Source organism: Tasmannia lanceolata, unplaced genomic scaffold (assembly GCF_043159265.1).
Source record: "Tasmannia lanceolata isolate RefF3 unplaced genomic scaffold, GAP_Taslan_0.1 ptg000007l, whole genome shotgun sequence".
Taxonomy (NCBI): domain Eukaryota; kingdom Viridiplantae; phylum Streptophyta; class Magnoliopsida; order Canellales; family Winteraceae; genus Tasmannia; species Tasmannia lanceolata.
The window spans coordinates 14,070,667-14,086,418 of NW_027518684.1; the positions used below are offsets into that span (position 1 = coordinate 14,070,667).

Sequence of the window (15,752 nt, forward strand, 5' to 3'; positions counted from 1 at the left end):
ATCCAGAGAGTGGCAAGTTTATTGAAAAATTCTTGTTGATCAAGCTTTCCTTGTCTTCAAAAACTGAAATGTTAATCTATGGCTGGACCATGTGGAACAGACAATTTTACCTGGGATGTCATGTCCCTAACAGCACTTTGTAATGCTCCCCTGGAAACATTGACATTTGAATTCAAACTCTGCTTCTTTTATTTGAAAAGTTACATGTCTCGCATATTTCAACCAAAATATTTACGAAATCTTGAAATTCCAGGCAAAATATGGTATTTTCCGAAACCAAGTGGATTTTATTCCGATGGCTGCCGAAATCGAAATATTTCAATATTTCAACGGATATGAAATGTGTCGACCGAAATTTGATACTATGATTGAAATAATCCTAAAACATGCTTGTCTTCCAATTATCTCATTTTCACTATAATTGGAAATTGAGTTTCCGGATTTCCCCATCCTCTACTCCACATGTTTGGTAACCATGATTTTTATTTTTTTTGGAAAACAATTTTTCGAAGGTCTGCTACCACCATTTTTATGTAAAAATATATTTCAGGTAATGGTTTCTTAGTCTTTTTTTGGTGGAAATTTTTTTCCCAAAACTATGAAACATAGTTTTTTCGGAAAAAACAATACATCTAAAAAAAAATTCATAGTTGCCAAACATGGCAAATGAAACCTTCCAAAAGTTAAGAACTTCTAATTTGAGAGAAAATCGAAAGAAATAGCTACAGTTATCTTGAAAGAAATAGCTACAGTTATCTTGGGCAAGGGTAAGTGCGAGCCGCAACGACTGTAATGCGGTGGTTAAATGAACAGGGCCTTAGGGTCAATGATTATAGAAGAGAAGAGGGTGAATCATGACTTATTTTTACTAAAATACCCTAAAGTAATAAAAAAGTGGAAGGTAAAGTAGTATAATAAATTTGGATTTACTAAAATCCCAAATGTGTCCATGAATCCTGTTAATGTGGCTAGATTTTAAGTTGGGATTCAGATGGTAACGGCCCCTATTCTCGTAGTTGGCCCCACTCTATACATAGGATACTGGTGCGCCCCACCACCTGATGCAGGGGTTTGAGTCGATTTGGTGACACCCACCCTGTCGAAACATCAAAGGACCCAACCCCATCAAAACATGAGATGTAAAATAGCGGGCCCCAACATGTCCATGGTTTAAGTTGAGCTGCTGGGACCCATCCTATCGAAACATATCGTATTAGTGTCTCCAACAAAAATCGAAGGTTTCTTCCAATAAAAATAAAAAGGAAAACACATACAAAACTGTCTCCAATAAAAATTGACCGAACTTTAATTCTGAAAAATAAAGACTGAGGGGCCGTGGACACGCGGATTTTAGAATCTAGGTTTTTAGTTAGAAAACAGCGTAAAGGAGGGTTTATGATCAAACTCCTGTATGTATGCTGTCCTGACTGCGTTTCTTGGATTTTAAGTGAGAAATTCAAGTTTAAAAAATCTCTCTTGCATCCTGAGATTCCTAAAACTTGGAAATATGAGAGGATCTGCTACTCTCTTGAGGAAAGAAGGGCGAGAAGTAAAAACGAGTTAAAAACGATGGCTGGTCAGCTTCTTCTCGTCTGTTAGCTACAACTTTGAAGAAATCTCGGATTCTAAAATCTGCGTATCCAAGTTTTAGTTTGAACTTTGAAGACAATGTAAAAGAGGGTTCATGATCAGGCTGTTATATGCTGTCCTGACAGCATTTCTTGGATTTTAAATAAGAAAACCAGCTTTTAGAAATCTCTCCTGCATCCTGAGATTTCTAAAACCTGGAAACATGGGATGATCACCTGCTCTCTTGCTGACGGAAAGAAGGGCGAGAAATCAGAAAACAACAGCTGGCTTCTTCTCGTTTCCCATCACAATTTTGAAGAAATCCCGGATTCTAAAATCCGCGTATCCAAACGGCCCCCAAGTGAAATTGACCAACGATTTCTATCATTGCATTTTGTGGGAAGTCATGCTCACTTCCCGTCTTCTTGGTCACAAGAGATGATTTCACATATTTCCCTAACACTACTCACAGACCAATAGTTTTACACTGAATAATTAACAGGCGATGAGAAAAAAACCCAAGAATAACTGAAAGGTTCAAAAGTAATTCCTTACAATGTGTATTGGACTCTCTCATCATACATTCTGGACAACTTGCCTTGCCATTTTATCTAAAGAACCCATTTCTTATTAATAGAAAACATGAAAAAGAGAAGACTAATCACTTAATCATATCAAGAAAATGAATAAATATGTCTAGTTTCAACAAGTGAATGCAGACTCTAACCCTTGAAATAATAACAAAGAAGACACTTACCTGCCCTTTCCAATGCCTACACTAATCACAAGCTTAAACTGAGAGCCATATTTCTTATCCAAAGATCTCCTGTAGAAACCCACACGATATCTTAGCATTAAAAGCAAAGGCAGACCCCTTCATTTCCAGTCAAGCATGTCTAAGAGCCACAAAACCTCGTCTTCAGAGCTTGCAGCATCACAGAAATCTATCTCAATACCAAAAACATCAATCACCCCATCATTTCCATCTTCCATGAAAAGCAAGGACATCCAAGCCCTAATACCAGAGACAAATGGGTAGTTGGGTGAGAAGTCGAGATAGTCAAAAGCAAGTGCACGGAAGGCGGTTGCATCAACATAGTCGAACACAGATCGGTTCACAATGCATGCCATCTTGTTAGTGTCTTTACGACCTACAAACACAGAGACACTTATGGTCTGGCTCAAGGGAATGCTAAACCTAGGCTCAACGGGCATTGTCATCTTATAATCGGGTCCCTCTAGATGTACTCGCAACACATCACAAATGCCGGATGGAGGGGTTTTGATCCCACTTTGGAGAACATTGCCTGGGACCACTTCTGAGAAGAGTAATCTTTCTTCGGCCCAGAGGTCGATGTAGAATTCTAAATTGTCAAAGGAAAGCCTAGGAGGAAGTAGGGTTCGCCTACGATGACGCTTGGAGAAGGTTACAAAGAGCTTGTGGTAGCTACACATGAGAGGGAAAGGCCTTTTGCAGACTGAAGGCCATCTTTGGGAGCAGAGACATTTCCAGAAGTAATCATCCCTGGCAACATCTCTCCATTGTCTACATACACCCATACAAGAAGCTAGGTCTTTGCCATCAAGTAGTGGGAAGACAGCCTTAAGCACTTCCCCAAATGACAGGTCATCTGCCATTTTTTTGACTCCCGCGAGGAAATGAATGGAGATATTTGCTCTTGAGAATTGTTGGTGCAAGTGTTATGGTATAGTAGAACTTAAAAATGACCAAGGGTTTCAATGGTTTCCTGCAAACGAAGGACACAACATTCACAATACAACCAAGCAGACCTAACATTTGATGTATTAATTATCAGTATCAAATTAGGAAAGCTAAGAACCAATCCGAACTTTAAATATGCCCAAAATTTTTAATTTATACCTCCTCAGCAAGCAAGCAGCTTGGATTAGCAGGAAACCTGTGGATACCCCATGATTCACGTGTGTGTATTTAATAAGTGATTTTACCCAAAAGTCAGTCCCATGGAAATAAGTCATATGATCAAAGATAACAGTTCTAAGTAAACATTTGATCAAGAGTAGGATTCCAATTTCAAATTTACTGATGTTACATAGGTGCAACCTTCAGTTCATCACAACTCAACACTCTGACATCCGGGGGGCAGAACAACACACTGTAAATGCAGCTAGGGTTATTCAATTTGAACCGTATAAATATGGTCCATTTGAATAGCCTTGGTTATGCCTTCGACTTAGGAATAAAACCAACCCTAGGTAAAGCCAAAATAAAACAAAGAAAACTTGCAATGTAATTATAAACCATGGCATCTGTTCAAAGCATCAGAGAAAGAATAAAAAAAGTGGTGCTACCATAGTTACAAGAGTGGGAAGGGTGTGTGGAAAGCGAAGCAGACGCAGGAGGCAGAGGCAGGAAGCAAGGGGGTTTAGAAAAGAAAAACTGCGAGAAGTGAAAAGCTCTAAAAAAAGTAAACAGGAAACGTGTGGGAAGCATCATTGAAAGTAACACGAAGCATGTAATAAGCCTAATTGTAAGCGAACAAAAAGTGTAAAGAAAGTAGGGTTGTAACTCGGGTCAGGTTTTCCAGAACCCTACCCTACCTGAGAAACTATCTCGGGTCAGGTCAGGTCGGGTTTCACCACATTCTTGCATTGAAACCTGCAAATAAAATTGGTAATTGGCATAGGAGCTGCAAATAAAATTGATGCAGTCCCACAAATTCATGTCAGTGACCCCTCCCTAGCTTCGATGGGAAGTTGAAACTGAAAGTCTATCCGATTCTGTTAAGAATACTGGTTGAAGAGATTGGATATCGAGCACGTATAATTGTATAAGAGGTTCCAAAAATGGTCCAAATACACGTTATAACGGTCCTTATTGTGAACATTCTTGGAAAAAAGGCGTAGTACAGAAGAAGAAAAAACATGTGATAACAGTGACACCTTGATAATGTTATAAACTTATAACACTTGTTTTTGAACCTTGGTTCCAAGGATGGCATCCATGCTTCAATGACTTTCTTTCCATGATATCCATTATCTATTTCTTTCCCTGAGCACTCTCTCATGCATTGCCCATTTCTTCTTTATCAATACAGGTTACCGAAATCTAAGCCTTGAGGCGGTGGAAAGTATTTGTCAAGTGCTAATCATATGTGATTTGAATCAGAGGTCATGCCTGGATCGAGAATGTAATAGGGAAAGAACAAGGAGAGCCCAGACACAACCGATGTGAGATAAATTGTAGAAACTATACAGCGTACAAAAATCAATTGCAGGAGCTAAAATCAAGACCAAGCACCAGCAGGAAAGGTAAACTGAACTTTACGTACTAATGTTTTAGTAAAATCCATATGGAACCATGAAAGGTAATGAAAAGATTACCCTCTTTACCTGGAATAAAATAATAATAGCCAGTAGCCATGCATTTTTCCCTTCATTGTCACAACTAGCTAAACTAGGCACACAACTTTTTTCCATTTTTAACACTTGGAAAATCTATCCTCGGTAATTTCGGTTGCGTTCTTTAACGTTTTTTTTTTTTTTCAGGACGATATTTCACATTTTTTCCTCCACGAGAATAAGGTTTTGCAAGAATCTCGTTCTTTAAAGACTTTAATAAGTTATTCAAAAGAAACTACCTGATTTTTAGGCCTTATTTTTGGAGCAGACTTTTATACCTCCAGGGAATTAAATCAAATGGAAGGATTTATGGGGCTCATTCAACGTTTCCTCCTATCTCTCCTTTATCCCTTCATGTCTCCCCTCTCTTCGTGTTTTCTCGTCTCCACCTCTCTTTGCACTCACTGACACTTCAGGGATTCATTATAATCCTCTTTCTTCTCCCTTCTTGATGCAGAGTGGTGTAGCAATGTGCCAGAAGATTCCAAATGGAAAAGGGTTGCTGAAAGGGCAGTTGAGAGGGATGAAATGATAGTTGAAAGGGATGAAAGGCAGTTTAAACTAATGAAACTATTTAGTGGAGGAAGGTGAGTGTGAAGGGAATGCTATGGGTGAATTATGGGGATAATAGGTTAAGGTGGGATGATGGTTTGGTTGGAAGTTTTTGAATGGAAATTAAGCTTGTTAAAGATAGTTGTTCTTGAAGGTTGCTCGACTAAAGATTGCAAGAAGGGTAGTCGGTAGAGTAAAAGAGAGTTCAAGGGTGGCGGCTTGTAGGGGGTGTTGATGATTCTCTGGTTGCTACAGGCTGTAGGTTTGGCGGGGATAGATGGGGAATGGGCTGGTTTGGTATGGTGAGGTAGGTTGAAACAAAAGAATGGCTGGGATGGCTGTTTGGAATGCTAGAATTGGAAGGTTTTGGAGTTGTAATCGACTGGTTTTAAGGGAGCAGAGAACAAGGACAACTGGAGGTTTGGGGATACAAAAGATGACTGAGAGCAAAATAGAGGGAAGGGTTAAGAAACTTGATTATGATTCTGGAGGCACTCCAAAGAATAAGAATTGATTTTGGCTTCCAGAATGAGAATCACGCGAATGGTTAAGTAGCAGGTTCCATTTCATCTTCTCATTGTGCCCAGCAACACCTTCATAGCTTTATTCAGGTCTCTCAAATACCCAGAACCCATAAATAGAAAAGGAAATCTAGAAAAAAACAGCATATGCAACTCCAAAATACCCAGAACCCATTTCTTTTTCCCATTGTGCCCAGCAGGTATCCTTCTCCAATGATGTCCCTCTATCGTACACCCCTTTCATTGCATACACAAACCCCTTAGGCCCTTTCCACACCTTCCCAATACCGACCATCCCCAATCATTTACCCATCAAAATCAGGTAACTCCTGTAAAAGAAGAACAGGGATTTTCTAGCTAATTTATCCTTGGCAAAGATCTGATTTTGATGGAAGAAAAGCCTAAAAATGAGAAGATCAAATGAAAGGGGTTTTGGTTCTGTTAGAAACTTACCGACTTCTCCAAAAGCTTAAGCTGTTGGAGAAAGGCGTTATTTATCTTTTATACTTTAACAATCCCCCGTACGTATGGCCCACTTGGCAAACACGTGGCACATGTGGTCCCACTTTGGGCCGACCATCGCATGTGGATTTTTGCTATCCGGGAGGTTTGAACTCGAGACCTTTGGCTCTGATACCATGTTAGAAACTTACCAACTTCTCCAAAAGCTTAAGTTGTTGGAGAAAGGCATTATTTATCGTTTATACTTTAACAGGTTCCATGAAATAAAAGTGAGAAAATATATGAAAAGCAAAGAGATTATGAGTATACTTGGCTATGACGTTGCTGAAGAACAAGAAAGCTCCCTCCCTCCCTCGTCCGTCATGTATGCGGTTTGGGACTTGGGAAAGGTTTTTTTGCTTTTTTGTTCTTACTCGACGGGCAAGGTCTTATACCGAGATAAAATAAATATACCTTAAATTTAAAAGATAAGTTCTAATAATGCGGGTCAGGTTTTTTACCTTTAAACTCGAACTGACCAGAGATTACAACGGGATTTTTACCATTAAACCCGAACCAACCCAAGACCCACAATTTTTTAACTCGATCCAGGGTTTTTTTGGGTCAGGTTGATGCACGTCAGGTAAAACCCAACAGAAGTTGCAACCCTAATAGAAAGAATAGGTTTATAGTAGGTTTGGGTTAATGTAGGTAAGGATTGAAAGCAATAGAGAAGACTTCACGACTTATTGGAATTATAGGTTTTAGGAATTTATAGTTTCACATGTTTTATTCATGTAGATTTAATATTAAGATTCTGGAAAAACAATTCCATATAAGTTTCATTTGAAACTTTGGATAAGTTTTTTTAAAAGTTTTAAATATTCTTTGTTTTAAAAAAAAGAAGGAAAAATACACTTAGACCCCCGGGGTTTTTGACACATTCAACTTGACTCCAAAAGTTTAAAAAGTTACAAGTAGACCCCCTGTGGTTTCATTGGGTTTTTTTAACTGGACGGAGCTGGCGGCGTGGGGGAAAAGACCAAAATGTCATCGTCTTCCCCAACTGAAAATTAGGGTTTTCATACTTGAAAACTAAAAATTGGGGTTTGATTCAAACCCTTGTTGATTTATCAACATAAACTCTCCATTTAGGAGTTTTATTTGTCTTCATTCAAACATTATAATGATTTGTACAAAAACCCTAATATTTTAGGGCTTTATTTTTTGTTTTTATCAAAGTTTTTTTCTTGAAATGTGGGTTTGATGTAGCCATGGGGTGGGGTTCGATTGTCTGTGGTGGAGGTGACAGCGGTGGCCGGTGATGGCGACGGCGGAGGTGGCCGAAGGTGGCGACAAAGGCGGTGGCCGGAGGGGCGATGGCGACGGTGAGAAATGGCGTAACCTTAATCCCTCTGCAAATGAGGGTATTTCTGTCCTCAAAATATTAACCATGGTTAGTTTTAGTCTATCCGTTAGGTTAACCTCACGGACAATTGACGGAGGGGGTGTACTTGTCACGTTTTGAAACCAGAGGGGGTCTACTTGTAACTTTTTTAAACTTTTTTAAACTTTTTAAACTTTTGGGGTCAAGTTGAATGTGTCAGAAACCACAGGGGGTCGAAGTGTATTTTTCCCAAAAAAAAAAACGCTTCTTCAACATTATCAAAAAAAGAACACACTCTTTTAGAAAAAATAATCACCTAAATAGGAAAGGTACTTTTAATTAAGCGAAGACGTGTGGAAAGCCTATGGGAAGCTTGCTTCGCCAAAATTTGGGAAACAGGAAGTTAGTTTCCAAAGCGAGCTTCCCATCCAACTAGGAATTTTTCAATAAATATGTGTGTTATTACTTATTATGGTGAAAGGTCAAAGCACTTAAGTGGGAAGAATAAGTACACGTGAACTGCTATGAATGCTCACTACTGAAATGTGTGATTTTTCCTCGAAGAACATGCAAGGATGTGACGAATTTGGCAATTTAGGGACTGCTGGTGATGGACATTAACTCTTTAAGTGAGTCTAAAAGTAATGCCCATGATATGTGCACTTTTTATGAATGAGATTTATGCATATACAGTGGTTAGAATTTACAACACCCTGGACTGTTAGACTGGTTATCACAGTTGGTAAATGGACAATTGACTGATCTGTTTCTTAGTGAGCTTTCCTAAGAATTAACTATAGTTAGATCCATTACTTCCATTCGTAATTGCCGTTGTTCAAAGAGAATTTTACGAGCAGAGATCTGTTGCAAATTTGTGCAAATCTTGCTACTTAACACCTCATCACCCACCCATTTGTTCTTGTTTTGCGCAACCAAGTATCGGCCACCTCCTTACAAACTAATACATCTGATTTCTACCACTCGCTTGCATCAAAATTGGCATCAGAGCATATCCTTACCACTTACCCTGCATCAGTACCCCACTCAACAAGGTACAATGAGATAATGGTGAGGGATACATGTCAAGTTTGGCTTCTTTTTTTCTCACTATTGGTTGCCTAGTCTTTCATTAAAAGATAAAAGAATGATAGCCTTTTGTGCATAACTCTTCTTTGTTATTTTTGTATTCCTTATCATAAAGCAAATGAGAAACCTAAGTCGTAACTGTTTCTTTATTCTTTTTATATTCTCATCATAAAGGAAATGAGAATACTAAGCTAAAGAGAGGTATCTAAGAAAGGATGTGTTGATTTGTTGCAGGAGGCATGTGTGAGAGAGAGGCATATGTGCTTTTCGAAATTCAAACCAAATTTGGTTTAAACTATTTTAACATTTCTTAAAGGATCCTTACCTATATCTCCCACTCGCATATAAGATCATTCTCGTATCTGTAACTTAGGTGATATTTTTTACCAATGATGGAATAGTATTTTTATAAGATCATTCTCATATCTAAGAAAGAGAAAAATAGTTTTTGCGTCACACCTAGAGATTAAAAGCTATAGAAGTCCTACCTTTCAAAAAAAAAAAGGGTAGAGAAGCTCCACTTGATACGAGAGAAAGTATTCGTTTTTTTTCTAGTTAATATATGTGCCTCAAAACACTTCTAAAGGAAGGAAGACAATCCTATTTAAAACTTAACCGGTAAGCTTAGTAGAAGTTGTATGGGAGAAGGAAGTTCCTAGTTCAACCCCAAATAGTTATTGCAAGTATTTCCCCTATGGGACAAGAGAGATCACTACGTTTATCTTATGATTAAGCACACTATTAATGGAAAGTATTTGTAATAAGGCTGTAATTCCTGATTTATCTATTGGTGATACTCTTTGCTAAAGTTCATTAACAGTTGAAGCATGGTCATGAATACTTATTTTCGGCTTAATCTTCTTATCTATGGAAGTGATAACTTGGGTTTTATCGATACCTTAATAGGGATACTGGAAAGTTTTTGTAAGTAAACTTTGAATAAGAATATTAAAATCAGTCAAAACCTAAATACTCAGGCAAATCATTTTAATTAAGTTGGAACTTGCAATCTGCCAGCCATGTTGTACGGCTCAGAATGTTGTGCCACCAAGAAGCAGCACGTGCATAAGATGAGTGTAGCGGAGATGCGAATGCTTAGATGGATGTGCAGCCACACAAGGTTAGATAGAATTAAAAATGAAGACATATGTAAAAAGGTGGGGGTGGCACCAATTGAGGAGAAGATGAGAGAGCACCACTTAAGATGGTTTGGACATATACAACGTAGGCCTTTGGATGCTCCGGTGAGAAGAGGCGACTCGTGCCAAATTGATGAAGTAAAAAGAGGTAGTAGAAACAGTGAGGAAAGACATGATAACTAGGAGCATAACGAAGAACATGACCTTGGATAGGATAGAATGGAAGAAAATGATCAACGTAAAAGAACCCAACTAGAGCCAGGATTAGAGCCGGGTAGATTCCTTCTTCATGAAATTTTTCTAAAGGATTCATTTAGCCAACCCCAACTAGTTTAGGACAAAGGCTTTGTTGAGTTGTGTGCTTGGTCAACTGTGTGAATATAAGAAATTCAATGACCTTCACTCGCCTGGATTCTAACATGTAATGGGCATGCAATCAAATTTCACAACCAAAAAAAAAGAAGAAGAAAAGAAGAAAAGAAAGAAAATAGAGTAATTAAAAGGGAAACAGTTGGAAATTTGGTCACCTTCACCGACTAAATGTTTAAAGGGAAGTAGAGGGGTCATCAACCAACTCTTTGTAGAGGTATCTGTCCTCACGACTTTAATTAAAGGATCACATGAAGGATTATATCACCTTGTCTCATATTGTGTATTCAGATCTGAGCTCATGCCCGGAAAACCCCATTAAATCTAGAAAACCCTAAGCAACTTATAAAAATCCCAAATTCCCTCACCCCCACTTATAAAGCATCGAATAGAGAACGCAAGAGGAAACAAATAAAAAACACTAATTCATAGAGAAAAATTCAATTCCAACTTCTAATCACAAAAGAAAAAAAAATCAACACAAAAGTCTTGCAGAAAATTGGAACGAATTCATAAAATAAACACCATAATCTGTCATTAAACAGGCACTGAAATGCATAGAATCGAAACAGAGATGAAATAAATGAGATTGGAAACGAAAATAGGGGGAGGAATTCGAAAATTTAGAGAAGAAACAAAAATCGCCTCACCTGAAAATAGAACGGAGAAACCCTAGAAATCGTCGAATTTCAGCCAGAGATCCGTCTATGAAGAAAAAAGGCCTCGTCGAACGCATGCCTTTTAATAAAATAAGATCTTTCAAATAGGAGAAAATGAGAAATTATCCGTTATTATTAATTTTAGGGAGATGATAAATTCGCACCCCTTATAGGATAATTCGCACCTTTTTACCGGTAAAGTTTGCTACAATTTACGCTACAAGGAGTGCGAATTATCTTACTGAGGGTGCGATTTTATCATATTACTAATTTTATCTTTTTATTAAACAGACCGAAACTGCCACGTCACCATAAGACTGCGTTTTCGTACCCGTTTTCAATTTCACCGACGTCTTCTTTTACCGTCTAGAAGATGAAGAAAAATCAAATATGTTTTGATATTTGCACTACCATGTTTTGATAATGAGACAAACCCCCTTTTGTCTTTTCCTTTATAGAGGGCTAATTGGCTACTGAGAGCTTTTTGGGAATTTTAATAACTTTTTGACGGCTGCTTGAATAATTTGAGTTCGTTTCATTGAGAAATTACATGATGGGTGGCCATGAAAACACGTGAAGTCTGGAAAGTATGGTACGCCCCCTCCATATGATGATCCAAACCGTCCATCTGCTAGGACAGAACTTAAATAGGTTGTGCCCCAAAAATCATTTCCATAGGATGATCCTAACCCTCCGGTCTGTTGAATGGAGTAGGCCGTACCATACTTTCCAGACTTCACGTGTTTTCACGGCCACCCATTATATAAATTCTCCGTTTCATTGTCAAAATATGGAAGTAGGAATATCAGTGGTTACTTATGAGTTATGTCTAATTGAAACCTAGTGAGAATATGAGGAAAAATGAAGCAAAACAGAAAAAGGGTGACTACAAATTAAACAATTTCCCTATATAAGAATATGCATATCCATCTATAAGGAGTTTTTGTACGGTGTATCTGAGTAGCTTCATATAATGTTCAAAAAATGCAGTGAGTCCCTCCTGTTTTTTAAAATCTAAACCATTCTTTTTTGGGCCCCAATATACATAGGTCGATTGATCCGGACCCATGTCAAGCAGATGAAGTTGATAGATTCTACTTTTGTGAGCTTACAAACCAGGTACTAATCCAGTTGGGTTCAGGAACATCACTAGATAGAGCATCTAAGAAAGAGCACCACCTATTAGTATAGATTGTGAGGCATCCTGAATGAATGAGAAATGGACATACAGAGCATCAAAGAATCTTAATCGACAGATAATCTAATACCTGCATTTGACGATCCTAAGCAATCCCGGTTTCAACTTGTGAAATCCAAGATTTCACAATCCTGATTATAAAATCCTTGTATCCAAATGGCCCCTAGGTATCTAAGCGGACATGGTAGAATGATCTGCATGCGGGCACACTCACTATCGCCAATCACGCTCGTCTGAGGGCATGTTTGACAGCCATGAAAAATTAATCCATGAAAAATTCATTGGCTCGGTTGTGACTTGTGAGACATGAGCAGAGAGAAAGACCCTTGAGAGAGTAGGAGTGGAGAGAAACAATGAAAAGAAATAGGCTGCTTCAAATTAGGTTTTTTTTTCTTGTTTTCCTAAAGTTTTTTATACACCCCTCACTCCCACCCATAGTTAGCAAAACTCGTTTTATTGCCGTGGTTTTTAAAACTTTCACAACAAATAAAACTTCGTTTTTTTAGGCAAACATTTTAAACACGTTTTTGGGCCAACTTTTCAATTTTATCCCCACCGTATTTTGTAAATGACAAAATTCTTAACTCACTTTCTTGTGTTTCCGTTTTTTTAAATACATTTTTTTTGAACCAGTACCGTATTAAACTCGAATTTTCGTCGTCCCGTATTTTTGGCGAATCGCATTTTGCTAACTATGCTCCCACCCTCTAAAGTCTCTCCTTCGTTGCCCACCTCTCACAACTTGCCACACTAATACAACATGGAATATTTTTTTCGTTGTTGCCAGATATACCCTAAGGCCATGTTTGGCGGCCATGAAATTTTTTTCTATGGAGTATTAGTTTATCAAAGTGGTGGGAGGACCAGAGAGAGAGAGAGAGATTGATTTTCGGGGCACAACCTATTTATATTGTGGCCCAACAAATGAACGGTTTGGATCATCCTATGCAGTGGTCTGTACAATACTTTTTGAAAAATACTAGACTATACGGCCACACCGTATAAATTCTCATATAACCCATAACTTGGTATATTGATTTTATGTGTACACTAGTTACTACTTACTATTAATTAATTTTATAAAAGCATGTGAACTTCTTAAATCTATCAGATATTGAATCCAATGAATGTGATGAACCTAAGCCCTATTCGTATTAGTCTGTCTTATGATACGTGGGGTTTTTTTTTTTGCTAATGTAATTCATGCGTTTTAAGGTTAAAATGATTTTAATTATCCTATTATCGACACAGGAGTGCATATATCATTTCTGATTTGATAGTTTTGCAAATAAAAACAATAAGATGCAATAATCAATTAATTAAAAAAAAAGAGATAATACGGAGGTGATGGTTGTCAAGTTATACCTACCGGAGAAAGAGAAAAAGAAAAGAACAGAACCTGATTTATAAATTATTGGGAAAACCGACGTGTTATTATACCAAAAACTTCGACCTTTTGCTAGTTCTTTTCATATTTCCTTTATGGGATTTGCTAGCAGTTGTCTCCATTGACGAGGTGGCCGGGCTGATGTGCGAAAGACCACCCGCGAAATGCCTTTTGCGGCGGACGCTAACTTTTATACATAAAATAGGGCATGTGCCCCCACCATATTGTGTCCTAGATATGATGTAAATAGAAAGAAGACATGATAGAGAAAATGATGATAAGATATGCCAAAAAAATAAAAGTTCAAGATTAATTGCCAGCAAACATCAATAATTAAGCTTTTTAATGGAACACACTTTGTCTCCATGACCTCGGCCTCATATTTAGTGTTAAATCTTCTTAACTACTTCGGCATGTATCTTTTATGCCTTAAAATATAAGAAATATAAATATATCTTCAAAATCTTTATATTAAGGCTCTGTTTTTTACCTAAGGTGGGTTTTAAACAAAATTTCCATCCAGTGCCCACCCTTTTTGTCACCATTGTTAGAAAATCTACGTCTTCGATCTCTCTTCGCAGCGATGGAGAAGTCTCACAGTTTCAAGCCTAATAAAAATAGGTAAATGAATCCCCCCCCCCACACCCCTTCTAAATGGATAAAATCCCCCTCTTTAATGGTTTCTGTGAGAATGGTTCACTGCTTGAGGATAAATTCACCCCTATTTTCTTTGCCTTTAAAACTTAACAAATAATGTTAAAGCGGGTGGGGGGTGGTATCATTCCCCTAAAAATATATACTTAACTTAACCCGACCCACTTTCAAGCAGAATCAAGTGATACCAACCGATATGAATAACAATAGTTGTGGCAAAACCCCGTTACAGCCCCTCTTGCCTGCCCTACATGTGGACCAGACCATGCACATGATGTGGTGGCCCACACGCAGAACACATAGGGACTAGCTGTAAAAACAAGACTATTGTTCTCATGGAATATTACGAGGTGACCCACAAGTCTTGGTGTCCCAAAATCAATTGGTTAACTCTTTTTTGGCAGAATCCTAAACGTGGCTTTATTGAACCATGGGAATAGGATCATCCGTTCAAGTGATTCTCAATGGCTATTGTCATGTGAAACAACCAGTAACTCCAAAAGCTTAAGCCGTTAGAGATGGTGTTATTTAATCATTTATACTTCAGCACTCTCACTAAGGTATGACCCATAGTTAGCAAAATGTGATACGGCAAAAAAAAGGGGACGGGAAAAAGTAATATAGTATCGGTTAAAAAAAAAAAAAAAAACCGAAACACCAAAAAATGCATTCAAAATTTTGTCACTTACAAGATATAGTGCTGGTGAAGTTGAAAAGTTGGCCAAAAAAATGTGTTTAATACGATACATTTTAAACACGGTTAAAATGTTTTCCTCAAAAAATAAAACTTTGTTTTTTTCACCCTGGAAGTTTAAAATGGAGTTTTAAACGGCAAAACAGTAAAACACATTTTTTTTTCATGTCAAAGACGGAGTTTTGCTAACTATGGTATGACCCCTCTTTTTGGGTTGGCCATACACATGGCTTTTTAACACCAAGGAGTTGTTGGGTTTTGAACCCATGACTTGTTGTGAGGCAATAGCTCCGGTACCATGTGAAACAACCAATTACTCCAATAGCCCAAAAGCTTGAGCTCTTAGGGATAGTGTTATTTAATCATTTATAATTCGACAGAAGCTCACTCCTTTCGACCTGCTCGAATTCGTCTACCTCCATTGAAACCGGCAACTCAACGGCTCTCTCTTCTCTTGATACAAGTATCTTCAAAAGAACATGTTTGATCCGTTTGTGGGGGGGGGGGGGGGGGGGGGGGGGGGGGACCTCTCTTAGCATGAGAGAACCCAAATGTGATCCCAAGGTAGCAACCCATGACAATTTAGGAAACTACTTACAAACTTAATCAAAATAGACTTCAAGTATCCCTAAATCATGGAGGTCTTGTGTATACACTCTAAAGTACTCTCCTCTCTCATTTACCACATGGAAGTGTGGAACCTAACGTTCTTTCC

General features: G+C 38.1%; 1 protein-coding gene across 1 annotated transcript; it reads right to left on the reverse strand.

Annotated features, from left to right (window-relative positions):
• Positions 1-2,075: 2,075 nt before the first annotated feature.
• Positions 2,076-11,184, reverse strand: LOC143882009 (F-box family protein). Its single transcript, XM_077385384.1, has 2 exons — positions 11,096-11,184; positions 2,076-3,317 (listed from the first exon to the last, which is right to left on the reverse strand). Exon 2 carries the CDS (start codon positions 3,205-3,207, stop codon positions 2,446-2,448), a length of 762 nt encoding a protein of 253 aa, XP_077241499.1. The 5' UTR covers positions 3,208-3,317; positions 11,096-11,184; the 3' UTR covers positions 2,076-2,445.
• Between the last annotated feature and the right edge of the window lie 4,568 nt (positions 11,185-15,752).

Coding starts and splice junctions, on each gene's coding strand:
- LOC143882009 (XM_077385384.1), bottom strand. CDS start 3,207: ATGGCAGATGACCTGTCATTTGGGGAAGTGCTTAAGGCTGTCTTCCCA.